At 47.9% G+C, this 12,297-nt stretch overlaps 1 protein-coding gene across 1 annotated transcript; it reads right to left on the minus strand.

Moving 5' to 3' along the window:
• Positions 1–1,645: 1,645 nt before the first annotated feature.
• Positions 1,646–7,877, minus strand: WFIKKN2 (WAP, follistatin/kazal, immunoglobulin, kunitz and netrin domain containing 2). Its single transcript, XM_085556794.1, has 2 exons — positions 7,291–7,877; positions 1,646–5,127 (listed from the first exon to the last, which is right to left on the minus strand). Exons 1-2 carry the CDS (start codon positions 7,489–7,491, stop codon positions 3,616–3,618), a joined length of 1,713 nt encoding a protein of 570 aa, XP_085412920.1. The 5' UTR covers positions 7,492–7,877; the 3' UTR covers positions 1,646–3,615.
• Between the last annotated feature and the right edge of the window lie 4,420 nt (positions 7,878–12,297).

Raw genomic sequence — 12,297 nt, forward strand, 5'->3', positions numbered from 1 at the left:
CTCATCCTCACTTCAGGTTGGGAGTGAGGGAAGTGGGCACCTCACACTGGTTCAGGGCTGTCAAGTGTCCATCAGATCCATCCCTGAGCCCTGAGGAACTTTTGCAGGTCTCAGGCCCAGCCAATGGCTCTGTTCCCAGCTTCTTGGTTGGACTCAATGATTTTAGGAGGTGTTTTCCAGCCTTAGTGATTCTATGATTCTGTGTTGCTTCCTGAGTCAGCATCTGTGGGGAATGCTGTTTCCTTCCTGTCTTCATGTGGAGGAAAGCTTTGACATCAGGTCATTGCCACAGCCATATGGCTTTGGAGGTGGCATTGATGCCCCAGATCTTCCTTGGAGCCTCACACAGGCACTGATGCTCCTTCTGAGCCCACAGCCACGCAGGCAAAGGACTCAAGGAAGCTTTTCCCTTTCTCTCTCCTCTCATACATTTTATATAAACTAAATACTGGCATTTCCTTCCAGCTTTCTGACAACCTGAGAGAAAGACCCCACAGAACAAGATGGAACCTGAGCTCATGAGCAACACTAAAGGACTTCCTGGTGGGGAGCCACATGCACGTGCCCATTAGTCCTGAAAGGTGGAGCAACATCCTCACACTGGCCCCGTGCAGGAGTGTCCCTGGGCTGCTGGACTGGTCAGGCTTGAATTTTAAGCTTCTCAAGTGTTTAATAAGAGGCTGAGCTAAAATACTAGCTTTGAATGGAGAGCTGAATTCTTCAAGGTCAGAAGGTGGAGAGCTTGGGGTTGGGGTCAGTCCCATGCCACAGGGAGGTGTGGTGCTCCCAGCACTCACAGGAACATTTTTTTTTCCTGATGAGCAGGTGAGGGATGCCTGTGGCACTGCTCCTTCTGCCTCAGGGTACCCGTGATGGTTCTGTGCAGTGGGGCACAGCCAGGGGCACCCCAAGGGGCTCACAGGACCATGTCACCAGGTTTGGGCAGGAGCTACACAAGAGTGGCTGTGCTGTGTTAGGGAGTTGGGCTGGTCTGTTCAGTGTCCATCTCACCCCACCACATTGGAAAACTGACCCAGAGTGTCCCACAGGATCCCCTGTGCAGGAAAACCCTCGCACACCAGGCCTGTGTGCCCCAAGGGGGCTGGCAGACACCTGACACCTTGCACAGGCTCCCAGTGCCTCAGAGAACTTGCATGCTGCATGTTCTAGGTGCATGCTGCATGTTCTGGGTGCCTGCTGCCTTCTCAGGGGGAAAACCAATAAAGCACTTTTGAGCCAAGGCTTCAGCAATGCACTGTGCTAGCTAGAGCAGCAATGAATCCTCTGCTTTCTGCTCCCAGCTGCGTTTGCATCCCAGATCTTCTGAACAACCAGCTCCATGTCTCCCAAGTCATTCCAACACTCATGAGTCACTTCAACATGCCCACACTTACAAAATCCCCTAACTTTAGGGAAAAAAGGACCCATACAAACCCTGCCTTTATTAAACCTTCAGCCTCCAAAACCTTTGTGTCAGTATGGCAAGAACATGCCACTTCCTACAGGTTGCTCAAAAAATGGCAGATGAGCCATGGGTCAGTGGTGGCTGCCACAGCCAGGGATGATCTGGTGGACATGCTGGCTTCTTCAGAGGGCAGCAGGGCTAGCATCTCCCATCTGCAGAAAATGGTCTCCACAAGAACATACACAAACATTATGGGCCTTTAATTGGAGGTTTTTTTCACATTCACTTAGGAAAGGTACAACAAAAAACCCAGCAGATACTTTCTTGGTCAGTAAAGCCTGGTCCAGACTCCTCTCTCTCCCTCCCATGCAGCTTCTTATGAAATTACCCAAATAACTGGAGATTTAGATCCATTACTGTTTCATGAACATTTCAGAAATAAACCAAGACCAAACCACTGGGAGAGGAGCCCAGTTCTCCATCCTGCAGTGGTCTCTACCCATGGCCCTGCTCTGGTGCACAGCGTGGAATTAGGGGAAGCAGAGCTAGGCTCACATCCAATACAATTTCTCTCGCTGTGAGTTTTCCTCCCTGCAACAACCAAACACTCACCATGCACAGGCTTTGGGGGCTGCAGATGTCCAATATCTGCCTGTTTAATCTCCTTCCCCAGCCCTTGCCATAGCTAGCCCCACACAGACTGCAGCAGTGAACCCACTGCCAGCCTTGGCCACCCTGCAGCGAGCTCGTTAGATGGCACCATGGGGCAGCACTGCCTGCACCTTCCTGCCTCTCTTCCTCCCTTCCTTCTTCTCACCCAGACATGTTCTGACACTTCTACAGCTTTGAACTGGCCCTTTGTGTAGGGCAGCAAGCTTAAATCCCTGCCACAGTCACTTGGCTGAGCCCACAGAACAAGGAGCAGGGACAAGGCTCACTGTGCCACGTTCGCCCCTCTTCCCTGCAATCACAGTCCTCAGCAAGGCAGGATGTTTCCATGATCAGCCTTTTCTTTATTTAAGCATTTTGTCCAGACAAATATTATATTTTTTGGACACACAAATGTTAAAGTGACTGATCCTATGCATACTCACCTGCTCCCACCCACAGCCCGTGCTGGCTGTCTTAGGGAATTCATTCATACACTTGTACACAGTGGCCTGGTGGAAAGAGTATTCTGAGGTTTGAAAGACTCTGAAAAGGCTCTAAAAGGGTGACACTGATAAAAGCCTTTAAATTGTCTACTTTGTCTGCTTGTATTTGTGCAGTTCAGATTCAGGGTCTTTGTGTCTGCCTAATGCAGTTTGCAGACTGTGTATTGCTCTTTCCTAGGCTGAATTTTGTTCTGACTCTTCTTACTTTGCTCTCTCATCTATAAAAGCAGGATTGCTACTGAAAAGAAGCCATAAATCACTATGTATGCTCAGGTGTAAAGGCTTTTCAAAAGCAAGACAGCTGGCAGCACACTGCTGACCTGGCTTGGAATTTTGTGATAGACAATATATTGATTGAAACTTAAACAGGGAATGAGGGTGTTTTCTGACCTTGTTCTGGTGACACTGTGCCTTGAGCTTTTACAGTGACCTGCTGTCCTGGGCATAGGATCAAGGGAGTTTGTTCTTCAGTAAGGATTGCAAGATAGGTAGTAGCTGTCATTTAAAAATGAGGTTTTTAAAAGGAAAAAAAAAAGGAAAATTGCAATTAAAAGAAGCTAACTCATGCATAGGTTGGTTAAATGTGCACAATTGTAAATAGAGACAATAATTTATAAGCTTTTCTCTTGAAATATTAGTGCTGCTGTAAGAAGCCAAGCGTGTGACTTAAAACAACGAATCAGACTGAAACTGAGACAGATTAAATTGGCATTATATATTTCTTAGCTGTGTAGCCAAACAAACGCTATGAATTCTGTCATTTATGATGGAAGCTAGATAAAAGTTTTATAATTGCTGAAGTGAGTCACCTAGTTAAATGGCACTCCTATGTGGAGAAATTGATTTCAATGCAAGATTAATGGCCTTTTGCTGCTGGTTTACATGCCTGCCAAAGACCAAACTATTTTGTTGCTAAGCATCATTAATGGATTAAAATAGGGGTTCCACATAATTCCTACAGTGTATCTTCAAACAGTGTGTTTAGTTTGGCACTAGCCTAGCACTTGTTAGCCCTACTAACACACGGATCAGGGCAGCTCACGCATGTGAGGGAGGTTAATGCAATCCCAGGAACTCTTTCAAAAGCTCACAGGTTTTCTTGTGGATGACTTCGCGGAGCTTGCGCACACGCCGGATGCTGGAGGTGCCCACAAAGCTGTCTGGCTGTAGGATGGCCATGCCATTGTGGACATCCCCCATGATGATCAGCTGGCCATCCACTGTGGTCATGTTGGGACATGGGCAGCTCCAGTCCATGTTCAAAAGCGTGATTTCTAGTGGTTCCTTCCCCAGGAATTTTAATCCCATTTTTTCATCCTTGAGAATCTCCTCCACCGTCACCAGGGCGTGTCCAGAGTCTTGGTCTTCGGTCAGCTCCGTGATGCGGCCCAGGATGACAAAGTCACTTTTGCAGAAGCTGGTCACCAGCTTCTGGCGGGGTTTGCAGGCCTTGCAGTGCGTGTTCTTTGGGAAGGGGCACATCTCCTCACAGGCCTCCCGGCTCTCAAAGTTATTCTCATTGCCTCCACACCCACCGTAGATAAAGGACTGGCACTCCTTTGTCAAGCTGTTGTAGGCCCACCTGGGCTCGTAGGCCTTGCAGTGCCCTTGAAGGGCAGGCAGGTTGCAGATGTTGATGGGGCCATTCATGCACGTTAGCATGCAGCTCTCATAGGTCTCAAAGTGGTTGAGGTTGCTGTTGCAGTTCCCATAGATGAAAGTAAAGCAGTTGTTTTTCTTGGCATCGTAGTACCACCTGGTCTGCTCTTCCCCACAGTCTTCACTGTCCGGCTGCTTCAGGCACTCGTCGGTTGGGAAATGTGTTTTGTTCTGGGAAGCTTCCTTGGATGTGGGCTCTCCTCTGATGACTGACAAAGGGAAATCTGCCCGGAGGAGGCCACCACTGTTCTGGGCAGTGCAGGTATAGATTCCTGCATCCTGCAGCTGCGTGTTGTAGATGACCAGCTGGGCGATGTTGGTGACCACGACGTTCCCTCTGACGTGGTTTGGCTTCATGATGACTTTGTCCTTCCCATCGACCTGCTTCTCCCATGTGATTTCTGGCTTGGGTCTCCCCGAGACGTCGCAGAGGAAGCTGACGGTCTCTCCCACGTAGACGGACTGACGGACAGGGTTGTTCACCAGCGCAGGTGGCAGGATATCGACGACTGTTGTCTCGGAGTAGGCGGTGGTAGGGCGAGCCGTTGTTTCTGGGGGGATGGGGCTGGTGTTTGGCCAGGTGAGATGGTACCTACAGGTGACCACGTTCAGTGTAATGCCTTTGATGCAGGCCTCCGCATCCATGTAGCACTTGTTGTAGTAGGTGAGCCCGTCAGAGGCGCAGGTAAAGCTCGGCTCCTTCTCACATCTGTCCTTGCACTTGCAGACAGGCTGCCCGTCCCAGATGTCGCACTCTGAGCCTTGCTGGATGCACATGAAGCGGTCACAGGTTGCCTCTTTGGGCATCCCCACAGGCCCCTTTTTCCCCTTGATGTCCATGTACCGAGCAGCCACACAGCTCTTGGTTCCACAGACATTGGGGCAGCACTTCTCAAAGGTCTCGCACTCCTGTGGGGAAGGAAAACAACCTGATCACTACTGGGAACACAGTAAAGGCCTTTGTGGAACTCAGCAAGCAGAGAGCCCAGAAACTCAGCTCTGCCACAGATATCCATGGTCTGAAACCACAGCTGTCAGTGAGTAGAAACATCCCCTCAGCATTTCGCAGAGGGTTCTGAAGTGCTGAAGGAGAAGACTCTTGAGAAGGAAAATGTATTTCTGTTTCTTAAACACAAACCTCCTCATAAGTCTTTACCCCAGAGTCACATGGATTGCTTGACTATGAACCAACCACCCCCCTTCCACGCTCTCTGAAATGCCTGAGGACAAGCCCTGAGAAACAAGAGCAGATGGAAAGTCTTATCATATGGCTGTAGGCAGTAATCCTTCTTATTTTCCACAGAAGTATGTAAAGTATTATTTAAATTCCCTGAGACTAACAGCCAGCTCTTGGAGGTGAAACTGCCAAGGATTTGTAATTTGTTCATATTGTAGAGGAAAAAATAGAATATCTCAAAAGTAAGGTAATACTTGCTCCAAAAATAATTTTTCTATGGTATTTAGAAAAACAAACCCCAAACAGCTCATTATGGCTTCTCTGTCTTATTTTAGTCTTATTTTCAAATGCAGCATCACTCTTCTAGTGATTTATTACACCCTGCCTTGGCTACAGACAGCTCTAAATTGTGGCTAATTTTAGCAGAATTTTCATCTTCTGTGCAGAAAAGGTATTTGATACATGTGCTCAGGGTTGCTGGTTGGTTATAGATTACTTCAAGGGATGAGGAAAACTGCTACCATGTGCCCAACAGGGCACACTTCCACTGTGTGTTAAACCTCTACAAGCCCCCTAAAATCCATTAGCTTTCTCCATAAGTGAGAATAAAATGTTTTTTAAGCTACCAAGCTAAAAAGCTTCTCCTGAGTCCAGTATCCTTTCCTTACTGGGAAAAAGATGACCTAATATCAAAACTCTTTCCCCATTTCCAGCTGCACATTACCAGGTTTCAAAAGCAAAGCTAGAAGCCAGGATTGTGGAGGTTTTCAGCTGGGGTTAAGGAGTGTGGCTTGGCAGAGTCCTTGCTTGCCTGCAGTACACTCACTCCATCCAAAGTCCCAGGACTCTGTGCTGCCACTAGGCAAAATGAATATTTGTAACCAGTGGCTTCTGGCTTTCAAGTTTTGACCAGTAAATTATTAAAACATCATTGTCTGCTACTGCTGCTGCTGCTGCTTCTGCTGGGGTTTTAGTCTTAGTTTGAAAGTGTTTTAGTGTTCATTGCTGCACCTGGTAGCTGGAACAGCAGCAGCTTATTTGGGAATGGCAAAAGTAAAAAGAGCACCTTCATTCCTAACACATGGGATCCATCTGAGTAAATGTCTTTGTTTACTTATGGCCAGAATTTTTGACAGTTTTCCCCCCTTTTAAACATCACAGAAACAACCTGGCTACAGAGCACAAACCCAAACACTTTTTTTTCAGCACAGTAAATGTTGTCAGCCAGGTTTGGGCTGCAGAAGCTTTGTCAATGGGACATGATGTAAGAGGTAAGACAAGCAGGTATTTTCAGATGCCAGCTTGAGCTGGCAGTGCTGACAGGTTGAAAAATGAATTTTAGGGTGGTAAGCTAAACACATTTTGAGCTGGGAGTATCCCACAGAACATCTGCCTGGTCATTTTAGCCATGCCCTGTTCTGCACCCCAAGCAAGCTCTGTGCTTCAAATGCAGCAAAGGCTGATGATTTACATGTTAAATTAAACTATTTCATACAGGATTCCTCCCAGGAATATAAAACATTGATGATGGCCACCAACAACAAAGAGCATAATGACGCTGTTAAAATACTACAGATTGGCCCCAGGGCATGCTGAGTTCTGGAGTATCAAATTCAGACATTTCTTTTGACATGAAAACACAGAAAAGGATCAAAGAGAGCGAGCGCTATGCCCATACTAGCAAAAGTGACAGCTGGCACACAGCTCCCCTCTTAACTGATAACTCATCAAACCTTTTCTATGTTATATAGGTCACGGGTCAATACATGCACTGTCTGCACTGGGTCCTGCCCAGTGCCAGCGCCCTTCCAGCTGGGACAGAAGGCTCCCACCAAACACCCCGACAGCCCCAGCAGCGCCCGTGACGCAGAGACACAAAAATGTGCATCACTCACCAGGTCAGCGTCGCATTCCCTCTTGCAAGTGCTCTGCGCGTCGACCCACAGGTTGGGGTTCATGTCATTGGGGCATATCCCAGCGTGGGAGTAGCGGATTGGAGGTAGGGCTCTCCCTGTCAGAGAGACCTCCAGAAGCAAGAGGACACTGCTCTTCCCTAGCAACATCCACATCCACCGAGTCAACAGCACCAACAACATCTCAGAATTTCTCCAGGGCAGTGGCAGTGTCCAAGTTGGAAGTAGTTCTTGTTTGCTTGGGGTTGCTTTTTTTTTTTTTTTTTTTTTTTTTTGGTAAGCCTTAAGTTTTTGAGGAACCCAGATGCACCTGACTTTGGTAAAAACTTCAGCAAGCTCCTCTGCTGCCTCTGTCGATAGTGCAGTTTGGTCTGGACCTCATTGGATTAAAGGTCCTAGGAAGTCACCCCCTTATTTTAAGAGAAACGCTACTTGTGCGAGCAGAGTTAGCTCTATTTATACCCTGCCTCTGTTAACAAGTCAGAAAAAGTAAACTTGATTTCTTTGACAGGCACACGCTTCCTATGTCCTGGTGGCAGTCAGACAGATTTGTTGCAAGAAAAAAAAGCTGGAAAGAGTTCAAAAGGCTGGAACTGGCATGGTGGGACCCCTGCATGTTTCTGAATGCAGGGAGGCCTTCTTAACCCCTTTAGACCTAAAGTACTTCCCTATGCTAAGAATGGCATTTTCTTCTGAAAGGGGACTTGTCTGAGTAACACGGACCGCAGTCAGGGGATTTCCCCACGGCAAGGGGCTACACAATCACTTGCTAAAAGAAACAAATAATAGGATTGAAGCAATTAAAGCCAGAATATCATATTTTAACAAAGGAAGTAGGAAAGAAACAACTATTTAAACTTAGGATCAACAAAGAAGAATGTCTTCATAATTTCTCCCGGGACTCCTCCAGGCTTTTTCTTCTCTTTGGTTGGGAGATTTCCATGATGCTAAGTTTAATGCTGCCTTCCAGTCCCACCAGGAAGATGTTAAAAGTGTCCCTGAATTCCTCCACATTTCCTGACAGCCAGATCCCATTGTACAGTGCATTGCTGACCCCTTTAACAGCAACAACAAAAAATAGTAGAAGTTCAACTCTATGGAAACCTGCATAAAGGAATGTACAGCATTTTTGCATTGGGGGGTGGGAGGGAAACTCAGTCAAGCTGAGTTCCTCATTCCCTGATTATTACAGCAAGGAGCTGATCCTGCTCGTGCTGAACATGTGCCAAAATCCAGAGATAAGTGGCAGAAGTCCGAGTTGCTCAGCACCTTCCAGGATTAGGGCCTCTGGGCTGAGTTTTGGGCTAGCTTGGGTGGATCCTGCGTGTTGCTAAGAGCTTCCTGGGAGGATCAGGTACATTTGCATCCCATGTGGAGGTTCTGCAGAGCTGGACCAGGAGCACTGTGCCTGGGAAGGAGGAAAGGTTGTGGATCCACCCCGTGCCCAGTGGTGAGAGCTGCAAAACCAGGCAGAATCAGCCCTTACTTTTTTCCATTGGGTTTATAAATCCAGGATTGTTTTTCATGGCTGAGTTTGGACCTAAATCTCCCCTGAGAAATTATGGCTGCCAACCAGTACAACTAGAAGTGAACTGGGTCACCATGGGGCTCCTGCTCCTCCCCTGGGGCCAGGCAGCAGAGCACAGTGACCTGCTGGTGTTTCCCTGGATCACCTCCGGGAGAAAGGGAGGGCAACCTGGAGCTGACCTGCCCCGGGCTGTGGCATTTCTCTAGCAGCCCAGGCTTATAAAAGGGGCTGTTGTAGCTCTGATTTGTGCGCCTGCATTAACCATATGCACAGTATTTGAATTTCATGGGACGTGCAGAGTGAAGTTGTCCAAATTAGGTATTTATAAGGAGCGAAGTCAACTGCCAGGCAGCAGTTTGCAGTTGATTTATTCACTCTGAAACTTTAGAAACCTGCATGACACTTGTACAAAGTGCTGCTGTGTGCTAAATGTTTTATTCAGTACTTGTTTACAAACTCAGCACCCTGTGATGCCTAAAAAAGCCAACCAAAAATGACACATTCCCAAGAGGTACTTAAAATTCTTGCAGCTCTATTAACAACAAAATCACATGTATTAGGTTCTGTTGACTAAACAAAGACACTTTATACTGTAAAACTGACTACAGATAAGCTTTGAAACCAGCTGTATATGGGTCTTGAGAGTAGCCATGAATGTGATTTTTTTCCTGCCAGCTTTAATCTTTTATGGCCATTTTACCCCCTTACCTGCTGGGCCAGAGGTGGATCTTAAAACTCTCGATCTCCTCTCCTGGTGCCAGACAGCCATGTCCCAGCTAGCTTTGGTGAGTGAGAGACACACTAATGTGGGCCACCATAGGTAGAACTCTGTTCCAAACAGGAAAAACCAGCACTATCTCATTTTTACCTGTCCCTGAGCAGGGATCCCCTGCCCAGATGCACATTTCAGCTGTGGGGGAGCAGAGTGGGGCTCTGAAAAATGAGATACTGGTTTGCATCAGACAGGCAGAGCAGCCTTCTGCTTTGCTGTGTCCTTCTCCACCCACAGGGATATTCTCCAGTGACAGGTAAGTCCCATTGCAGCTTTCTGCTTTCAGCTCTGAGGGATCATGTTCCTGGATCAGTCCCTTGGCCACTTGAGCTCAGCTAGGAGAGAGGAAAACATTGCCATAAATCTCCCTGTGAATGTGGGCAGACAGCTCCAGAAGGCCAGAGAAGCAGTGAGGGTCCAAACAAGCCTCGACAGCTGCTCTGTTCCTGCCAGGACATGGCAGCGATGCTGTTCCCCAGCCTGGGGAGCACATCCTGGAGGGAAACCACTGCACAGGCTGCCCCAGGTTGGCTCAGGGACAGCAGGGACCCTGATTGTCCCAGCATGGACAGCCAAGCTCTGACTAATGCACTCACTGTCTCCTGGGTTTCCCTGAGGGCTGTTTACTTGCCTGTTTTAAGTTAATTTAACTCCAGTGCCCTCAGTGGATCTGACTGGGCATTCCAGAACAACACCAGTTAGTGCCAGTTGTGAACTGGGGTCTTTGTCAAGGTCCCCAGGCCCAGTTTTTCTGTTCCTCCTCGTGTATAAAGCATTGTCCATTTTTTTCTTTAATACAAGCAAAAAAATAATCCCCATTCTCCATTTCTATGAACAAATCCATTATGAAAGCTGATTTTATGACTTATCTCAGCCGTGTCAGATACTGATGTGATAAAGGTCTTCCCAAAAGAGATCAAGCCTTAGAAGAAACCCTATTAACTACCCCAAAATCCCTCTTCCTGATAAAGATGCTGGAATGAGGCTGCTGGATGGGGAACTGGGATGAACTTCTCTGGATCTTAGATGGACAAACCTGAGCACAAAGCAACGTCCTGGGTCTGCTCCCAGCAGTGGAGACATTGGTGTGTGACCAGCCTCAGTCCTGAAAAGCTGTTTTGTGTGCCCAAGGTCCTGGTTAGGGTTCTTAATCTAGGACTGGCTTAACTCTTGTTGGGTTTTTTGTCAATTATAGTTTCTTTGTCCTTTTTCTTGCCCTCCTCTTCTATGCCAAGTGTTGACTGAGTGTGTGGTGTGACACCTTTTAACTGAGGATTCAAACAGGATTCTTTGGTGTGCAAAAAAATATAATTTTATGTGGGTATTTTCCCTTAAGCTACTGGTAAAGGAGCAGCAAACTGTTGATCAGATTTACTAGGCCAGCAGTCCTCATCTGGAGTTACTCAGCAGAGGGTGGATTCATTTGCTGGTTTTATTGTGGAAGGCTCTTGGCAGGAACTGTCACCCTGCGATGTTAAAGCTCCAGCTCCCATTGATCTCTCCCTCAGCACGGGGGCCCTCCCAGCCCCAGCCTCTCGTGCTCCCTGGGCCCACTGCCACTGGCAGTCGGGTTTGCCAGCACAAACACGAGCTGCCCCCTCTCCAGGCAGGCTGGGACTCCATTGCCTGGGGCACTTTGCTGCCTACCCGAGGGCTCCTGCCTGGGATGTCCCCAGCATATGCTGCAGATTAAGGCCAGAGGTGAAGGCTGGATGCTGGATGTGCTCTGCCTTTGAGAGTAGCATAAAAAAAAGACTCTGTCTGGTCCTTGAGGCCATCCTCCTCCTCCTCTCACAGGACAGCTGGTGGCAGCAGGGCCTGGTGCCAACTCCCTGCACTGGCCACAGCATCAATCAGCCCCTTCTTCCAAATCTGCCCTGGGACACCCAAATCTGCCCTGCACAGGGACCCTGGTCACACAGGCTGCTCCAAGGACATGCTCTTCTTCAGCCCCACATCACCATGCACCCTTTGTAGGTGGCTCCTTGTCCATGCACAGCTGAAAATATGATGCCTGTACTCTAAAAAACCTGTATCGTTTAGACAGTAACAACTGTATGTTACATAACAGGCTGTATGTAAAGCTTATTGCAATTAAAGCTGAGAGCCAGACATTTAAAAGGGAATGTCACTGCCAGGTCCCTTTTGGTGCACAGCTGCCAACTGCTTGTCTCGAGCAGGAACATTGCATCCACAGAGAAATACAGATAATGCCTTGGGACCTCAGCTTTATCTTGCTTTGGACTGCAAAGAGTCAAACCTTCCCCTCTGAGTGATATCCTGAACCTCAGCACGACCTTCTAAGTGGATGGCCAGGGATCCCACCTTGGATGCCTTTCCACAGCCCTCAGACCACACGTCTCCTGCTGGCTGGATGGTTGGCTGAGCAAGGAGGATTTTTGGCAGCATGAGATGCACCTCTGAACATCAAAGCACAGGCAAAGGCTGCTGTGCTGGCCACATGCTTTGGGAGCACATGCACACAAGCCAGGCAGATTTGGGCTGAAAGTGCACAATGGGAACAGCCTGTCTGGGTCCTATTTCGCCACCTTTTATATACATAATTAGTAGCAGAGGCATATTTTCCCCAAGTTAAGATAGAACTCTCCCTGTAAGCATCCAGAACTAACAAGTGCTGGTTTTGACTTCTGAAATAATATATCTGAGTAGATCCCAGAGAGCAGGGAAG

Source organism: Lonchura striata, chromosome 18, assembly GCF_050655825.1.
Source record: "Lonchura striata isolate lonStrDom1 chromosome 18, ASM5065582v1, whole genome shotgun sequence".
Taxonomy (NCBI): domain Eukaryota; kingdom Metazoa; phylum Chordata; class Aves; order Passeriformes; family Estrildidae; genus Lonchura; species Lonchura striata.

Bases quoted from the DNA above. Each gene is read 5' to 3' on its own strand.
- WFIKKN2 (XM_085556794.1), bottom strand. From the start codon at position 7,491: ATGTTGTTGGTGCTGTTGACTCGGTGGATGTGGATGTTGCTAGGGAAG. The intron at 5,128-7,290 runs GTGAGTGATGCA...CCTTCCCCACAG, and splicing joins GGGAATGCGACGCTGACCTG to GAGTGCGAGACCTTTGAGAA.